This window comes from Salvia splendens, chromosome 21 (genome assembly GCF_004379255.2).
Source record: "Salvia splendens isolate huo1 chromosome 21, SspV2, whole genome shotgun sequence".
NCBI lineage: Eukaryota > Viridiplantae > Streptophyta > Magnoliopsida > Lamiales > Lamiaceae > Salvia > Salvia splendens.
In genome coordinates this window covers 27,153,540-27,172,722 of record NC_056052.1, presented here as the reverse complement: position 1 = coordinate 27,172,722, position 19,183 = coordinate 27,153,540, and the positions used below count along the sequence as shown (strand labels likewise).

General features: G+C 42.0%; 4 protein-coding genes and 1 long non-coding RNA gene across 5 annotated transcripts; 4 read left to right on the top strand and 1 right to left on the bottom strand.

Moving 5' to 3' along the window:
* The first annotated feature begins 813 nt into the window (after positions 1-813).
* LOC121783780 (wall-associated receptor kinase 3-like) lies at positions 814-1,485 on the top strand. Its single transcript, XM_042181960.1, has one exon. The coding sequence runs from the start codon at positions 816-818 to the stop codon at positions 1,305-1,307; it is 492 nt and encodes a 163-aa protein (XP_042037894.1). The 5' UTR covers positions 814-815; the 3' UTR covers positions 1,308-1,485.
* Positions 1,486-2,521: 1,036 nt separating this feature from the next.
* Positions 2,522-6,063, top strand: LOC121784467 (putative wall-associated receptor kinase-like 16). Its single transcript, XM_042182600.1, has 4 exons — positions 2,522-2,782; positions 4,023-4,374; positions 4,498-4,671; positions 4,742-6,063. Exons 1-4 carry the CDS (start codon positions 2,522-2,524, stop codon positions 5,932-5,934), a joined length of 1,980 nt encoding a protein of 659 aa, XP_042038534.1. The 3' UTR covers positions 5,935-6,063.
* Positions 6,064-10,655: 4,592 nt separating this feature from the next.
* On the top strand, positions 10,656-12,575 carry LOC121783823. The gene is made up of 2 exons (XR_006046654.1): positions 10,656-11,832; positions 12,140-12,575. It is a non-coding gene; the product is annotated as an uncharacterized LOC121783823 (long non-coding RNA).
* A 2,514-nt stretch (positions 12,576-15,089) lies between these two features.
* Positions 15,090-17,553, top strand: LOC121783328 (UDP-glycosyltransferase 83A1-like). Its single transcript, XM_042181370.1, has 2 exons — positions 15,090-16,087; positions 16,516-17,553. Exons 1-2 carry the CDS (start codon positions 15,589-15,591, stop codon positions 17,406-17,408), a joined length of 1,392 nt encoding a protein of 463 aa, XP_042037304.1. The 5' UTR covers positions 15,090-15,588; the 3' UTR covers positions 17,409-17,553.
* Positions 17,543-18,323, bottom strand: LOC121783329 (dirigent protein-like). Its single transcript, XM_042181371.1, has one exon. The coding sequence runs from the start codon at positions 18,246-18,248 to the stop codon at positions 17,682-17,684; it is 567 nt and encodes a 188-aa protein (XP_042037305.1). The 5' UTR covers positions 18,249-18,323; the 3' UTR covers positions 17,543-17,681.
* Positions 18,324-19,183: the final 860 nt, after the last annotated feature.

Here is a 19,183-nt window from a genome sequence, read left to right as displayed (position 1 = left end):
TTTATGAAAATTTTGACGTGGCTATGTATATATCGGCGGATGATGGCGTTTTTTATTGGCAATGCTTATTTTCAATGTTCATTTTTCATCAAATTTGTCTTATTTAAGAATAATTCCCTTTTTCTCCTTCTCAAACGTTCGCATCAGTCACCACCAAAGAAACTTCAAATCATTTTCGTTCACAATTAATTTCACTAAACAAATTACCATCATTAACTAAAGTATTCCATTACAAGCACCCAAATGGTGCACTGCACGGTTATTAATTAGGTGTAAAGACCGAGATGAAAAACAGTGTCAAAATATCGGTGTTTGGTGCAACTTGGAAATAGTGTCAAAATACCCTTAGCATATTATACAATTGACCTACTCAAAATTAATTAAAATACACAGCAAATAAAATCATCCCTTCCCTGCTAGTATGAAGAAATAGCCTTTGAAGTTTGAAGTTATTGCATAATTTATTGGACCACCAGTTTTATCACACACCACAATTATTTTAGTTCCGTAACACTTATAATCACTGGACCTATTGAGATTTTCTTGGAAGCTACTAGGTAGCTATATCATCATCTGTTTTAAGAGAAAGAGAAAACAGGAATGGAATGTGAAACTGATGAGAAACAAGGGAGTTTAGATTAGCACTCCTATGATAAGGATATTTACATATAAATGAATGACAACACATTTATCGATTATAAATGTGGTAAAAGTAACGTGAAGACTTATTGACTTGACTCAGCACTCAACTCTATATCATATGTATAACAAATTACTTGTTGCTCACAAACATAATCATAATCATAATCATAATCATGGTGTACAATATGCATGTGATGATCATGTTCATATTGGTGTCCTCAACAAAACTGCTACCAGTATTTTCATCATATAATAATTTCCCTATAGCTGCTAAGTCCAGCTGCAACGATACATGCGGCAACATACGCATCCCCTTCCCTTTCGGCATCTCAAAAAACTGCTACCTCGATGATCAATTCGCGCTCACTTGCAACCACACATCTTTCAAGCTCTTCTCGGGTCCTATTGAAATCACAGATATATCCATCGACGGTCAGATCACGTTCCTGCAGTCCATAGCGTATCAATGTTATGATAGCAATGGCATACAATCTTCCAATTTTAGTGAGGGAATACAGCTTGGTAGCTACTTCACGGTGAACAATACTGCCAATAAGTTCACTATGGTTGGGTGTTCTGCCATCGCCGCTTTTGAGGGGACTACTATTGCCAACCAGCCCTACGCAACGGCCGGCGCCTCCCTTTGCAGATTGTTGGAAATATAATATGAGAGTTTCAAGATTGTGGGAAAGTGTACCTTTAGGGACTCTAGGGAATATTTCATTAATATGTAGAGTCCCAAGTTCATTAGTTTCTAGGTACATTTACTTCTATAGTCCTATAAATAGGGATGTTATATGTATCACAAAAACAATCCAAAATCAATCACAATGTAGCCTTCAAGAGTTCCATCACTTTTATTTTCCGCATTTTACTTTTCAACATGGTATCAGAGCAGGTTCGATCCCTTATATGGATCAATCTGTCTCTATAGTAAAAAAAAAAACCTCTCCCATATATACAGCCGATAGTTGAAAACTGAGATTAAGTCCACAGATTCTCAAGAAACATGTTGAATACAAACCGTACTCAACAGAACATTCAATGATGGAGAAGATGCTGATGGAGCAGTCAGCGGACAGCAGCAACGAGGTGACCTCAGCGAGCTCCAGCAGCCGCTGCTCAGCTCCAGCCGATGGCGAACGGTAGCAGGGATAGACGACGGCGCAGACCGCAAGCAACGGAGACCCCGACAACAACAACGTGATGATGGCCTCTCTTGTCAAAGCTGCTGAGGAGCCAACGGAGAACTAGCGCCGGTAAGGAGATGGCAACGACTCCGAGATCTGGAGAAAAATCTGTATTCAAGGAAGGTCCGGCCGAGGGGGAGAGGAAGTATCCGACCGAACAATTCATCTCAAATCTATGTCGGCCAAGAAGGCCAAAGATCTGATGAGAGGGAGCGAAACCTACAGATGTCGAACCCACACGCCAATGCCTGGAGGCTGGAATGAATCTCGAAGATGCAAAGAGAGCCGATAGAGCAGTGATGCACTCTGAGCAGGATCGGAGAAGGCGAGTGTATAACGAAGGATAAGCGTAAGGGCGCCTGGATGAATGCTGAGAAGAGAGCAGCGAAAGCAGCCCGTAGAATATGGGCCGCCGAGAAGGGTGAGGCGGTGATCGAGCATATGCAGTCGAGAAAGCTACGGAGCTAAGAGCCGGCGATAGGGCAGATGCGGCAAAGCAAGTTGTTACCGAGAAGATGCCGCTGCCTGTGAGGAACTGCGAAGTTTGGCTGCGACTCGTCGAAGATGGCCAGGCCTGATGAGAGAGGAGAAGCTAATTAATAGCATCCTACCGCGGTGGAGATGGCAGCGCGAGAAGCATAGGTTGGCGGCTGGGGAGGAGATGCACTAAATAGCCAACCAATGCTTCCATGGATGGAGGAAAAGGCTCCAAGGGAGCAGCCTTGTTGGAGAAGGCCGAGCAGAAAAATGGTAGCATGCTAGTCACCTATCCTCGAATCAAGGAGAGAATCGCAGAGAAAGAGGCGGAGCAGCCAGCCAGCATCTGCGCGGCGAGGGGGAGAGAGATGGCGTCGCCACACAGCTACTGTGAATGCCATGGTGGGAATAAAACCTTCGAAGTAGCCATCGTCAAATCCCATCAAGAATTCTGGTGGCAGAATAAGACGATGGTTAGTGGGAATGAAAGCTGGAGAAGATCGATATGATGACCGCAGGAATGGCAGTGAATACTCTCGTAGCAGCAAGTTGCCATAACCGAGAAGAGTCTTTGGAGAAAGGAAATTATTGATTACATCGGGAAGTAGGACCAGAATAGCTGCCGGAAATGGAGCTGCTGGCGGCAAAGTCAGGTAGGCCCGTGAGGGAAAGTAGAGAGCACTCCAGCCTATTTCAAGATGAAAAGGATTGGCAATCACCGACACACATGCCTGTCGAAGGAGGCCCGAGCCCGAACTGAACGAATAACAGAGAGGAGGCCGAAAACCTCCACCCAGAAAGAAAGAAGGAAGATAAGTCAAACTGCTGACAATGTCAAGACAAGGGAGATGGCGTGGATGATTCAGCGCCCGGAAATCAGATGGCATGGCCATCATCAACCGGAGAAGTTCAGAGAGAAGGGTGTAACGGCTGGTTGCTGTTGGTCTTCTCAATTGAGTATTTCCAGGAAAAGAAAATAATTGGGCCTACTATTTGGGCTCAAGAAGGGAAACAATGAAAAGTATTTGGGCTCATATGAATTTGAGCTGGAATGGGACTTTGGTCCTCCAAAATTAAAATAGCTCCTCGATATGAGCAAAAACTGTCAGAATTAGCTCCTCGACACGAGTAAAAACTGTCAGTCAGATAAAAAAGCTCCTCGACACGTGTAAAAACTGTCAGTCAGAAAAAAGGCTCCTAAGACACGAGCAAAAACTGTCGGAATTGGCTCCTAAGACACGAGCAAAAACTGTCGGAATTGGCTCATAAGACATGAGTTAAAACTGTCGGAATCGGCTCCTAAGACATGAGCAAAAACTGTCAACCAAAATTGAAGAACTCCTGAATATGAGTATAAACTATTTATCAAAGTGGAGATCGTGCAAGTTAAGTATCGAAAAGTTCGATACTCAACTTGAGGGGGAGTGTTGGAAATATAATATGAGAGTTTCAAGATTGTGGGAAAGTGTACCTTTAGGGACTCTAGGGAATATTTCATTAATATGTAGAGTCCCAAGTTCATTAGTTTCTAGGTACATTTACTTCTATAGTCCTATAAATAGGGATGTTATATGTATCACAAAAACAATCCAAAATCAATCACAATGTAGCCTTCAAGAGTTCCATCACTTTTATTTTCCGCATTTTACTTTTCAACACAGATCCGAGGCTGATTTAAGCGACGGGGCGTGTAACGGAGTGGGGTGTTTCCAGATTGACATCCCCAAAAATGTGTCGGGGTATGTTGTTACAATCGCGAGTTTTACCAACTATACCATTCACACTTGGGACATCAGCAACTGCAGTTACGCGTTTGTTGTTGAGGAGTCTGCCTTCAAGTTTTCAAAGGATAATCTCACTAACTTGTCACGCGTTAAGAGCCTTCCTGTGGTGGCTGATTGGGTCGTCCGGAACGAGACATGCGGTAAGGCCATGAGCAACCCCACTGGCTATGCTTGCGTCAGTGCAAACTCCACCTGCTACAACCCCACTAACGGTTATGGCTACCGTTGTCGCTGCAAACACGGATTTCAAGGAAACCCTTATTTACCTCAAGGATGTATCGGTATGGTTACCCTTTTCAAACCCTACTTTCTATTTGTATGATTGTATCAACAGATTAAACAAGTAGTACTCCTGTCCTATCATATTATTCAGGATGTTCAACTTGTACTACTACTCTTTGCAGATATTGATGAATGTTTAAAGAATTTACATAATTGCAACAAGGACGCAATCTGTGCCAATACAATAGGCAATTACACATGTACTTGCCTGAAGAATTACGAAGGTGATGGAATGGGTGAAGATGGCTGCAAGCGGAAGGCGCCCAAAGATATGAAGATTACTTATATCTCCATAGGTAAATAATAATATTCTTGGTTTAATAGAATTCTATTCATGTTTTGATGTTCGTCGAAATAAACAAACAGGAGTTGCGTCTGGTGTCATCTGTCTGCTTCTTGGCATCATTTTCCTCTACTTGGAACTCAAAAGAAGATCACATAATAAAATGAAGCGAAGATTCTTTCTCCAAAACGGTGGCCATATGTTGCAAGAGAAGTTGGCTAAGAGAGAAGCTTCACCGGAGATGGTCACTATTTTCAGCTTATTAGAGCTAGAGAAGGCGACAAACAACTTCCACAGTAGTATGATCATTGGCCGAGGCGGCTTTGGCACCGTGTACAAAGGCGTTCTAGCGGATGCAAAAACAGTTGCCATCAAGAGGTCTATAAGAGTCGATCCCACACAAATCGAGCAGTTCATCAACGAGGTTGTTGTTCTGTCTCAAATCAACCACAGGAATGTAGTTAGGCTTCTTGGTTGTTGCCTAGAAAAAGATGTCCCACTTTTAGTGTATGAGTTCATTAGCAACGGCACCCTTTCTTCTCACCTGCACAATGAGGCTAAGGCGCGTGCTCTTGATTGGAACACGCGTCTAAAGATCGCTGCAGAAACTGCAGGGGTGCTCTCATATCTTCACTCTTCTACTTCTACTCCCATCATACACAGGGATGTCAAGTCGGACAATATCCTCTTGGACCATAGATTGACAGTTAAGGTGTCGGATTTTGGAGCTTCAAAGCTAGTTCCAGTTGATCTCGCGCAGCTATCCACAGTTGTGCTGGGAACTTTGGGATACCTTGATCCCGAGTACATGCAGACGAACCAGTTGACAGAGAAGAGCGATGTTTACAGCTTTGGAGTTGTTCTGCTAGAGCTAGTCACGGGGCGTAAAGCATTGAGTTTTAATAGGCCGGTAGAGGAGAAGAGTTTATCCAACTATTTCCTTTATGTACTGAAGCAAGATTTGGTAGTAAAAATTATTGATGAAAACATTGTGGGTTTGGGAAATATGGAGCAAATATCGACGGTTTGTAAGCTAGCGAAAGAGTGCTTGAATGTGAAGGGAGAAGATAGGCCTAGTATGAAGGAGGTGGCAATAGAGCTCGAAGGACTGATACTGCGAGAGAAGAACTCGTGGGCCACAAATGTAGACGACGAAGAAGAGGAGATGAAGTCTCTGATTCCGAATGATCATGATGGAACGAGTGGTGTGGGACTGGGATATGATAGCATCGCCATGGATCATATTGTTTTGCCAATCAATCATGGAGGAAGATGATATTTTACTTTGAGCATTTATATATGTCGTGTATAAATATTCATCATGATGAGTCTGGTGATCAAATTGTTCTTTAGATTTTGTGATCTAGTTTATGTTTAATTTTGAATTGTGTGTCACAATTATTGGTGTTTTGCCGTCAACTCTTTTTATTGTTAATTGTTTAATTAATTAATAGCTTAAGTTAACTAGTTTGTTGCTTTGTTATGCGAACTATTGAACTGTCGATTATGCAGTATGTTAAGATGATTTCACTAATAAACTAATCTTAATTTGTTTTGTTGTTAAATATACGATTGTCCGATCAATGTTTAAATTTCTATTTGAAGCGTAATCTTTTTATACAAATCAAAAACCAAAGAAAATAAACCATTTATTGGATTAGTACTATAAAATATTGTATGTGAAACATATTTGCTTTTATAAAACGTCAAACAAATCACAAAAATTGAATTTGCAGAACAAAGAAAATGTGGATATTATCCACATAACACGCTTGAAGAATAATTTAAGTACACAATGTGGATCCTGCCGGCAGATACGATCGGGTTCTCAATATTAGGCAATTTTTTTGGCAAATTTATCATGTGGAAATTCTATCAATGGAGTATGTTTCTATGGTGACGAATATAATAAATATTCTTACACTAATTATATGTCATCGTACAACTACGGACGCAATAAAAGGGAGCCCAAACCAATTAATTTGTTGTTTTTTAAATATTAAAATCTTAAAAAATGAAATTCGGATTTATCACATGACAATTTTTTTACGTAAAAGTATGAGTCTCTGATTTGGCAGCGGGAGAAATCATCACCCTAATTAATTCCACTGGAGGCGCTTAGGTATTTCAAATGTTTATAAATACATTTTTTTTATTCAGTGATTTTCTCTTCTTTGAGTTGTGATTTCCCAGCTTTGCAAATGAAAATGATTACATTGTGTTTTATACTAGTAGTACTTTATTTCTACGTGTGCATCTCTCTCATATTTACTGTTACGTCCACATCTCCAATTTCCCAACTCAAGAAAAAAAACTTAGATTTGTTTTGATATTATTAGTTTTATAATAGAATCGTGAGTGGAAAAAGTGAAGAAAAGTGAGTGGAAAACTAATTAAACTAAAAATGTGAAGAAAAGTGATCGGAAATAACTAGTGAAATGTGAGTCTCATTTATATATATATATATATATAGATATATATTAGTTTTATAATAGAACGTGATTATATAGAGCTATTGGAAATTTGAAGTGTCAATTTCGGCAATCGGACATCCTTTATAAAGTTAAAAGACTTACAATTCCACCTGCAAATACTATCATGTTGTAAAGGGAGAGACAATTATGAGAGTCAACTCCTCATCAGCAGCAATAAGTGAGTAATCAACCTACCAAATCATAATAAAAGGAGTTTAACTTTAAGTTATAAAAGTTCACCCTATTTATAATGGTGGACGGATAGAGTAGACATGCCGGCGGTTCCGGTTTTGAGAAATATGGAACCGGAACTGAACCGTGAGGCTATTTCACGGTACCGAATCGTCGGTTTTCCGGTGGTTTTTTACGATTTTGAACTGCCGATTTCCGGCGGTTTTTCGCAGTTCCGGCTAGATTTCACGGTTTTTCGACGGTTTTTCACGGTTCCGGTTTGGAATCGTCCAGAACCGGCGGTTCCGACACGGTTTCGGTTCGTAAAATTTGAAACTGGAACCGGCCTGCGGTTTAAAATATGACGGTTCCGATTCAAGGAAAAAGTCACGATTCCGGTTCGGAACTGGAACCGGTGGTTACGGTTCCGTGGTTAACTGTCGAAACAAAAAACCTCGGGCATCTCTAGGATAGAGGATTACTTTTGAAGACAATTGTTTGTGTATAATAGTTGTTGTAATGAATGGATGTAATAAATGTATTAGACGTATAACATGCGTGTAATAAATAACTAATGTGATGGTTGTTGTACGACAATTGTTTGTATATGACCGCTGCTGTAATCACGTGGTTGTAATAAATGATTGATGTAACATGAGTCGGTGTAGTGCAAGAATGACATGACATGACATGACATGACATGAGACGAATTAGTGTTGTGTGTGTATACTTTTTTACTAGTAATATACGTGTAAGACCATCCACGATACCGCCCAATCGACCGCCCAGCCAAGCGTCGGCGCTGGGCGGTCTATTACAGTCGCCCAGCGGGCGAATGGAGAGAGAAACCGCGCAGCGCTGGGCGGTCGCGTGGTGCTGGGCGGTCCGCTCGGCGCTATTGCAGCGCCCAGATCGCCCAGCGCACCGCCTAGCGCGAATTTAATTTTTTTTTTCCGAAACACTATATATACGCGCTTTGCTCGTCATTTTCATTCGCACCACTTGTTTTAACGAGTACTCTCTCTATCTTAATTTCTGTACAAGATCAACAAGGGAAATGGATCTCAACAACGAGCCTAGTTCCGGGAGTAGCGGGTCACAAACTCCGTCGATCCCCGTGGGAAGTGGATGGGGTCAAATGCCCGGGTACTACAACATGTACCCGTGGCAGCAGATGTATTCCGGGATGCCAACGGGAGGAGTCCTCCGGGGGGTTTCCGGCGGTACCGGGGTGGGCACCACCGGGATGGGCACCCGGGATGCAGATGATGCCCGGGGGGTACCGCCGACACAGGGGACTCCGGGGGTAGTACCGGCTACATAGTGGACTTATGGGGGGTCCCCGGCGACGGCGGGGGATGTCTATCGCCCCAGTTTAGATTTTTCGACTGGTTCATCGCACACATCGACCCAAACGCCCTTGGGGTTTGATAGTTTCTTCTTAGATGACTTGGTGTTTGATACTCCCGGAGCTCCGGAAACTCTCGTTGAAGGGGAAGGGGCAGAGCGGGTGCGTGGCGCCCCCGCGAAGAAGGGCAAGAAGAAGGTCGGCGAGTCGTCGCAGCCGGGTGAGGAGGAGGTGGACGGACGAGGAGAACGTCGCGCTCTGCAAGGCGTGGGTGAGTGTTTGCGACGATCCTCTCGTTTCGAACGAGCAGAGGATCGTCAACATGTGGGGCAAGATAGCAGCAGCCTACATGAGATTTTGCCCGGAGGGGAGGCCACGCAACGGGGAGGATTGCCGGAAGGCCTGGAACCGAATCAGGAGTGCGGTCTCCCGATTTTCGGGTTTGTACACCAACGCACTCCGCATGATGAGCAGTGGCCAAACGGAGGAGGACTGCAGGAGAATAGCTGAGAAAGCCTTCCCACTGAAGGGGGTATACAAGGACTTCACCTACTGGAACTGCTATCTTGTCCTGAACGAGTCCGAGAAGTTCCGAGTGGGTGTAGACTCTGGCTGGCCGAAGAAGCAACGACTGAACTACACCGGCGATTTCAGCGGCAGCAGCTGTGGTTCCCACGACCTCCCCGAGACGACGCATGAGTTCCCCACGCCGCGTTCGGTCGGTGGGCTCAACTTATTTTAACACAAGAAATTCCCGCAAGTGTACGGGGCTAGTGTAGCACAAAGTAAGCAAGAGTATCGTATCCCACCGAGACAAATTGTGTAAACTCAAGTACCACGAACCGATTTCAACTACTATTTAGACAAAGCAAATGTTTGGTTTTGATATTTAACTATTAAACATAAACAAAGTAAAACAAAAGACAAAAGATAAAGTTCCAAATAAGAGAACGAGGTGGAGCTTTGGATCCGACTACAATACCCACAATGTAAACAACTCAACAACTTTGATTACCCGTTGAAGTCTCTAGGATTAGTAGGACAATCGCTATTCTAGGCTAAGCCCCCTCTCGAGTGCACTCAACCCGTTGATTAACTATTAATATTGAAGTCTCCTTCTAATACTTCACAATTAACTCCTATACACAAAAGATTCAAGCCCTCACTCTAGAATTCCTTCTCTCGAATGCAAATTATCTAGGTGTTGTTCATTCTTTTATCAATCCTAATTAGGTATCTCTCGATTACTCAAAACTAGGTCAATATATCCAATTGTTAGCTAGGCAATTGAATTGAAAGGCACAAGAATGAAGCAAAATAATCACAAGAGCATAGGTAATCAAAAGCTATTGAATTATTCACAAGTGTTCATTGTAGTCCTCACCAAAACTCTACAAATGATTTAGCTACTCATATTCAACTCAAAAACATAAGAATAAACCATAGTCATTGAATAAAACATGAAAACCAATGAAAATACTCTCAAGGGTGGATTGAACGGAAATTCGTCTTCGTCTTCAATCTTGTTGAGGATCGGGACGCCTTTCCTCTCAATTCCACTCTCCAAACCTTCAAAAGCTGCTATGGGGCGTGTATGATATGTTGAGGTCGAAAACCTAGGTCTCCTTTTATACCCGTGGCGGAAATAATAGCAATTTCAATCTCGCAGAACACATCGCCCGACCGGGCGATTTTAAGTCGCCAAAACGCCCGGTCGGACGAACTTTCTGGTGTTCGCGACCAAAACGCCCGGTCGGGCGTTTTCCCCTTAAAAATCACCCGGTCGGGCGTTTTCTCTGGAATCCTCCAAAAGCATTGTCTTCGTCTTCGAAAGGGCTTCGCGTGAGTATCTTGCACGCCCCCATCGGAGTCCGGATGAGAGAGTTATGGCTATTATACGAAAGTCGCGCATTGAAGCGCGCCCGGTCAGGCGATTCTTCCTTCAAGCTCGTTTTCAAGTCATTTTCACATGTTTTTGCTCCAAACACTCGACAAACTCGTCAAAACACTTATGTAGTGGATAATGGATGTAAACTCAAGTAGTATGCTACAAAAACACTGAAATGTTCACGTTAAACATCCAAAATACTTGCTAAACCACGAGTTTATCAACTCCCCCAAACTTAAACACTTATTTGTCCTCAAATAAAAAGTAGAAAACATAAAATGTGAACTCGTGTAAGCATGTTGGATTGTCATCACTGCCTCAGTAAAAGAAAACAGAATCATCATGTATCAATAACTTCGCAAACTAGTACACCAAAATGAACATTGCTTCAAGCTACTAGCATGTATTCCACTTTGTCAATTTGCCCTCACCGGAAGTATATAGTGTGATAAAAAATTTTCTTCTTTCTCTCACTCTCAAAGTGTATGTGTATAAAATGGACCTCTCAAATCAATAAAAAATGTATAGCTTACCATAAGCTTGCTCGAAGTCTAGACTCTCCTCTACTGTGTTGTGACTACAGATTTAGGATCCGAAAGGTCTTTACTAGAGGTTGTAATGTAAGGCTCTTTGGTAAGGTGAGGAAATATTTGGCTAAAAAGTGACTAAACCCAATAATAGCAAAAATGATCAATTTCACTACATCAAACTTAGTACCCCACCAACCATTCGAATCTCAGTAAATTCTAGACTTTGTCAAGATTTCTTCTCACTTCCCAATTCCTTTAATTTTTTTTCTTTTCAAGATCTTTTTTTTTTGGTACATCCTTTCCCTTTTTTTTATGCACAACCAATTCTTTCATTCAAACAAAGATGTCTATGCACTTTTCACAAGTAAACGCGCTACTTTTCTTTCTACCTTATCTCTCCAACTCTTTTCACAAAATATAAACTAAAATTCACCAAGAGTGTATGAATATTCCCTTTTATTTAGCTTCCAAAGAAAAAAGCTTTAAAGGCTCAAAATGGCTAGCTAGGGAAAAATATTATGAATAAGGTCATAAATTTGGATATCAAAAGTAGCTAAGAAGGATGGCCTAACGTCCTCTCCTATTCCTATAATCACTATGTAGACTCAAGAAGTAGACTTTGATTTTTATAGTTTCATTGGTGTCTCGTCGACGGTGCAAAATCTAACATGTTTGTGCGGAGACCAATCAACTGAGCATCTATTCTCAAGATTCACCACCCGATGCAGATTCCCCAAAATCAGTTCACGACTTCACCCTTAAGGTACACCCTTTCATTAATACTTCAAGAATTGATTTTTAATCCCCTTTTTCGAAATTGGACGCATGTTAATTCTGATTAGGTTTTCATTTGATTAGTTGGTTATTGAGATTTAAATTTCTCAATTGTGGGACTTATTTGTGTTTCATCTTTGGAAGGGTAGAATGTTGATGAAGTTCTCCTTCCTTTTTTTTGTGAACCTTTTATGATAAGCCACACCCAACTATTATCTCTATCTGTTCTTACTTCTAACTAATTAAAGATCAAAACTTTTTTATGTGCAAGAATGTGTTACAATTTTTACTTGTAGAGAATGTTTCATGGGTGGCTAATGCAAGAGAATGAACTGGGAACTTGTCTTTCATGTGAAATGGCATTCCATTCACCATGTTTGTGTTGGGCTTGGTTTGCTTTTACTTCCAACAACATGAAAAGCTATGTTTCTCTCTCTCATTAGTTTCCTTCTTTTGGTATAGTGTTTATTTGAATCTCCCCTAATATGTAACATTCGAAGTTAGTTCAACATTTATGGTACAAGATAACCAAGTCCATTGGTATTCTTTGCAGCCCAATGCTGGATAATGCCATCAAACATATTTTTAAGTTATAGAACACTTACTTATAATAAGCGTTTCTGTTTACTTAAAATATTGAAGTGCATTGTCAAACAGTAGAAATGGGATGAGATATTCATCTATCTCCATCGCTTGTATTTATAATGCATCTATTTGTACCTTTTTACTTTAGATTTCTTCGTCATGATGTTTTATCCAAAGATGTAATGTAATTTTACTCTAGTTCGTTGTAGTAAAAAATTTACTATAAGGTATTGAAAATGGAACACAGAATTGGACACTAAAAGTGGGACAAAAGGCAATAAAAGCATTTGATTAAACAGCAAGAGGTGATGACGACGATGCCTATGTAAAGTTAATTTACTAAGCATACACATATCACATTCTAATTGGACTAATAGACCAACAAACTGCCAATACTTTTGTCACCATCTGATTTATAATTTTCGATACTCAAACTGATTAGTATTACAACTCTGCATAAAATATAACGAAATATTCCAATCGTTCCCTCACTAGTAATGACAATATGAAATCCTGCTGTGTAGGAAAACACTTGCACTGTTTATATGTTTATCTTCACTACTTGCATCTTTATGAATAAAATAAGATATAATTATTTCATTAAACAATTAAAGATAACAAAATTTAAATTACAAATAATATTAAAACATAATAAAAGAAATGAAATTAAAACTAAAATCACATAACTCTAATTGTGATTGGATGTGCATATGCTTGTGGTAAAGAGAGTAAGACCATCCACAACGGGACTCGCCGGCGTCTCGCGTCTCGTCTCAGCGAGACGAGACCCCGGCGAGACGCGTTGCAGCCTCCATCTCGTCCCGTCTCGTCGCGCGTCTCGTCGCGCGACTCGACTCGCCGAGCCAGGAGACGAGCTGGCTCGCCACGCGCCTCGGCGACGTGGCGCAGCCCGGCGTCGTGCGTGACGCCCACTCGCCGGCCCGCGAGTGGGCGTCGTCACGTGCTGACGCAATAAATATTTTTTTTTAAAAAAATTCGAATTTAAATAAAAAATTTTTTTTTTTGTAACGGTATTATTACCGTTTTTTTGTTTTTTTTTTATATTTTTTTTGTTTTTTATTAAATTTTTTACTCTATAAATACTCCTAAACTCATCCTCATTTACACACAACTACACATCTATTCTTCATATCATCTAAATTTTCTCTCAAATTTTCGCTGAAATTTTCATAACCCAACTCAAGATGTCCGGCGACGGCGAGGGCAACTATGGCGGCTCCGGCTCCGGCGGGTGGGATCTCAACTCATTCGGCGATTGGGAGAACATGATCAACACATTGGGCGGTGGAGGTTCGTCAACGCCGGGGACCCAGGGTTCGGCGACGCCGGGGGGGTACCAACCACCCAATTTTGACCTTGATGCATATGTTCGTCCCAACGTCCCGCGGTTTTCGCAGGGATTATCCCAGATCCGGGAGGATTTTCCAGTTGATCCCACGCCGGGAGTAGGCCGAGGCGGTGGAGGTGGCCGAGGCAGTGTACAACCCCAGACGGGCGAGGACGAGGAGGAAGAAGAGGAAGAGGAAGAGGATCTTGGCCGACATCCGTACAACAACCTCGAAACGATGGCGGTGTACAACGCCTGGATCACGGTCTCGTACGATCCCATCGTCGGGAATCAACAAACCCGGAAGTGTTTCTGGGAAAAGGTTGTCGAGGTCTACCACCAAATAAAGCCGAACCGCTCCCGCAAGCGCACAGTTAAAATGATCCGCTGTCACTTTGACCGAGTCGACCGACAGGTCAAAAATTCTGCGGCATCTACTCGGCGGAAGAGGCGCGCTACCAAAGCGGCGCCACGGCCACCGACATTTTGACGTCCGCTTTGCGCGCCTACTACCAGGACGAGGGACATCAATTCAGATTTGTTGATGTTTGGCGTGCCGTCAAGGACGAGGAACGATGGGCCGGCGGTTTCCGCTCCAGCTCGGGCTCAAACTCGAAGCGCACGAAGCATACGGCGAGTGGCCAATACTCGTCTAGTGCTGGTGCGTCTGGTGGTGACACTGCTGAAGGCATCAGCCAACATGATGCTGAATCCCAGGAGTTTGCGGGTACGGTCGGCGATGCAGGAGGATCCGCGAGTAGGCGCCGTCGGCCGCAAGGGACGAAGGCGGCGAAAGCGGCTAGAGCAAGGAAGGGCCGAGGCGAATCAAGCCAGCCGGCCTCAGGATCGGGCTCGCGAGGAGGCTCGGACACACTTATGGTGGCGTACATGACCGCCACAATGGCGGACACTTCCCGCTTCTCGCACTCCCAATACGCGGCCTGGTGGAACGGAATTGTGCATATGGCAGCACAACTTGGCCTTCCGACTCCCCCTCAACCTCGACCGCCTCCGGAGGATGATTAGCCCTTCCGATTAATTTTTTTTTATTTTGTGTGTTTTTTTATTTTGTGTGTTTTTTTATTTTGTGTGTTTTTTTTTATTTTGTGTGTTTTTTTATTTTGTGTGTTTTTTAATTTTGTTTTAATTTTAATAAAGTGTGTTTGTTTAAATTGAATTGGGTTTTAAAAAAAATTATAAATTAAATTGAATGAATAGTAATTAAGAGACGGTATAGAGACGGTTAAGAGACGGAGCGTTGCAGCCTCCGTCTCTTAGTTAAGAGATGGAGGAAAAAAGGACAGTGGGGCCCTCAAATAGTGCTCAAATAGTAGTTAAGAGACGGTTTAAGAGACGGTATAGAGACAGCGTTGTGGATGGCCTAATCTTCTCCTTTGAGAATAATCAGATATGGAAAAAAGGGAAAATTACATCATTATAGCCTAAAACTGTACGTCAATCAATTTCGAAAAAGTACAAAAAATGAATCTTTATTGTATTTATTTTACTTTAAATATTAAATGCGATAATTTTTGGAAGAAAAGCTCACTGATGACTGATATCATTGCCCTAATACCTCCACGCGCTCTGCAGGCTTTTAAGCTTTCATTTGGACGTTTCAATATTTCTAGTATTTAGTGTTTAACCTATTAATATCGATCATACGATAATTCCATTCGCAACCAATTCAACTACAAATGCAGTCACTCTCACCACAATCATAGTGTGAATTAATCAAAGTGGCCAATTCAACAAGACACAAATAAATCATCTATAAATACCAATGAAACTGATTAACCTAGAATCACTAAAATGGCCGTAACCAAAGCCAATCAAAAGCCTCATGTTTTGGCTGTGCCGTTTCCGGCCCAAGGCCACGTGAAGCCGCTCATGAAATTGGCTCGCCAAATCGCCAAACACGGCATTAAGGTCACGTTCGTTAACATCGAATGCGTCCATCGCAAAATCCTCTCTTCCTCCCAGGCCGAGGACGAGGACGTGGACAACTTGGTGATGACGGCCGTGGGCGACGGGCGGGGCCCGGGAGAGGAGGATGACGTGTTCAAGCTGCTCGACACGCTGAGAAGCTCGATGCCTCGATCTCTGACGGAGCTCATCGAGACGATCAACGCTTCCACGCCCGATGAGACGATCACTTGTGTGATTGCGGATATCACTATGGCTTATCTTTCGCAGACCGCGGAGAGTATGGGTGCGGAGTTCGTCGTTTTCGCGCCGCCCTCGGCCGCAGCTGTTGCCATACTCAGGCTGATTCCTAATCTCCTCGAGGAAGGAACTCTGGACGAAGATGGTAAGATTTCCCGCCTAATTCTTCTTTTAAAAGTTAGTTTTGTTTTTATTTTATACTTTTGAGGGTTAATTGCAAAAAAATAATTGCCAATATTGGTTAAACATGTCGAGGCAACTTTAATTCGTCCCAAAATTGTACCCCTTTGGTTTTATCATTATGTCATGAATCGAGTCGAAAATATTGAAGTCATTGCAAATTTAATTGCGCAAGTAGTATATGTTAATCTAGTAGGCATGCCAAGTCAATTTTCTAGTAACCTTGAAAGAGTATTAAATTTTGCTTTTTAATTTGGGAAGTCAACTCAACTTTCTGCTTTAGGATGTCTTAAGTTAAACTAGTCGTTTCAATTTTTAGCAAAAAATACCATTTTATTATCTTAGAATCAATTAATTTGAGATGGAAACAGTAACCGTTAAGGAAAATTGCAGGAAGTGTGACAAATGGAGTGATAACAAGCCTCTCCGAAGATATACCCGTGTGGAAAAAAGATGAATATACATGGAGTTTCGCAATCGACCTGAAAACTCAGAAGATCTTCTTCGAATGTTCTCGAAGGATCGTCAGAGAAGTATCCGAGGCCAAGCTGCTGATAAGCAACACTTGCTACGAGCTCGAGACCGCAGCTTGCGATCTCACCCCCAACCTCCTTCCGGTCGGGCCGCTGACCTTAGTCTACCCGGACGGCCCGAATCCCGGCCCGAAATCATGCAGCTTCCACCCTCAGGACTTGTCTTGTCTAAGCTGGTTGGATAGCAAAGCAGATGGATCAGTCATTTATGTCTCATTCGGAAGCTTGGCTGTTTTCTCTCAGCAGCAGCTGGACGAGCTGGCGTTCGGGCTCGAGATGTCGGGCCGGGCTTTTCTGTGGGTCGTGCGGTCGGACCTCGCGAACGGGTCGCGGGCCATGATCCCGGATGGGTTTGCGGGGGAGAATGGGAAGATTGTTGAGTGGGCCCCACAGGAGGAGGTTCTGTCTCATCGCTCGGTCGCGTGCTTTTTGTCGCACTGTGGGTGGAATTCGACTATGGAGGGGTTGAGTAGGGGCGTTCCGTTTCTATGTTGGCCTTATTTTTCGGACCAGTTTCATAATCAGAAATATATATGTGAAAAATGGGAGATTGGATTGAGGATTGATCATGATGAGAGTGGGATTAGGTCTAGGCATGAAATTAAGGAGAAAATTGATTTGGTTTTTTGCGATGATCGTTTTAAGAAAAATGCATCGAGGCTTAAGGAAGTGACTAGGGAGAGTGTTGGTGAAGGGGGCTCTTCTTACAAGAATTTGAAGAAATTCATTGATCATCTTAGGAAAATATGTTGAAGCAGTCTTATCAATAAGTGCTTGTGTTTTTTTTTTTTAATTTGTGTGCTCTGTTTTATAATTTTCTTGTAATGTTCACTTTAAAAATTTCATGTATTGTGATTCAAATATCTAAGTTCAGTGACTGATCAGAATTGAATGAAAATTCGTTATTTTAGAATAATCAAATATTTAGAACAGATAAGAAAATCATACGTATACATAAATTATTCTTGTAGCCACATATATGTAGAATGACTAATTAAATTCTTATGAGAAAGACAGCTTCATAATCTACCAACATTCATACAAATTGATTTCAACACGAAGCCTAAAGTAAACATCTCCCTCAAACGAATCCGTCGACAAAGTAGCGACGCCTCGAGCCATGAAGAAATCGCCGGTGCCTCCAATGACGGAAATGTCCCTCGTCTTGTTCATCAACGGATCAGCCCCGGCAAAGTTCAACGTGCCTACGTAGTCTGTGGAGTTGAAGAGGAACGAGAAGCTGAGCCACGCGCCGTATATGCTCTTTTGGTCGTACAAATACATGCCTTGCGCCCGGCCCACGGGCCGCGAGTGCAGGTTGTTGTCTAGGGTTATGGGGTCGTCGAACGCCACTAGGTCCCCGAAGTTGAACGGCGTCGCCACCGTGGTCTTGTTGGCCCACTGTGGGGACCCAATGATCGCGGAGGTGGCATTTTCATAATTGTGCCCATTGTAGAGGATGTCGTGGAAATAAAATACGAGTTGCTGGCATGGCGGCCGGGAGTGGGGTTTCCGGCCGCGGGGGGCCGAGGCGGCGGCGGCGGAGATGAGGAGGCACAAGAAAATGGCCTTCAACATGGATGTAGTGGCCATAATTTAGTAAGTGAAACTAGCTAGTAGATATGTGTTACAAAATTTAGTCTTGCTATATTTTGCATGTGTGTGAGAGTGGATTTATAGGGGACTTGCGGTTGGTGAGCTTTGAAAATTAAATGATTTATAGGGGTCGTCGTCGTTTTTCTCAATTTGAGACAACAATGTTATTCAAGTTGTAACTAGCATAATTTAATTACTTACGTAAACTACTTTTATTAATAAAATTTATTCCTTTTATTAGGTATGATCTACTTTGATCCTTGTACTTTTATGTTTTATTTCGATTGGTCTGTGTGTAATATTTTTACTTTATTAGGTTATTGTATTTCTACTATTGCATTAATTTGAGGGAATGTAATTTTTTTATATTTTAGAGAAGAAAAAAAAATAGAGAAATCAAGATTCCAATTTGTCAGTATTGGAAAATTCAAATGATACTCGGCTACTTAAGTTAGGAAGGTCCCTCAAGTCAACTTTTTTAGAGTGGTAGCTCTCGATGTTTAAATCATACATATGGAAACATTTATGTTTAGTTATTTTTTCCACTCCTAAATTCTAATCCTCAAAGTGGAAAAACTGAGTACTCACGGATGCCTAGTCAAAAAATTTGGATATCTGAACTCGAAAATTACCTAAAGTGCAAACTCGAATATCCGAACCCAAAAATTATGCTACTCAAATATTCAACACATGAATTCAAACCGACAAATTAGGTATTCGAATACCTAACATATTCTAAACATATTACCAGACCCTATAAATTCTGGTACTTTATTTTTTCGCTCCTATCAAATTTCTTTTTAAATCGTGAACTTTTCTCACAGTTTATTTTTTCCCCCATGATAGTACTTGGAGGTGGTTCAGCACAGTATACTGTACCGAAAGTTACGGTATGACAAAACACGATACCAATACCGAACCGAATTTTCGGT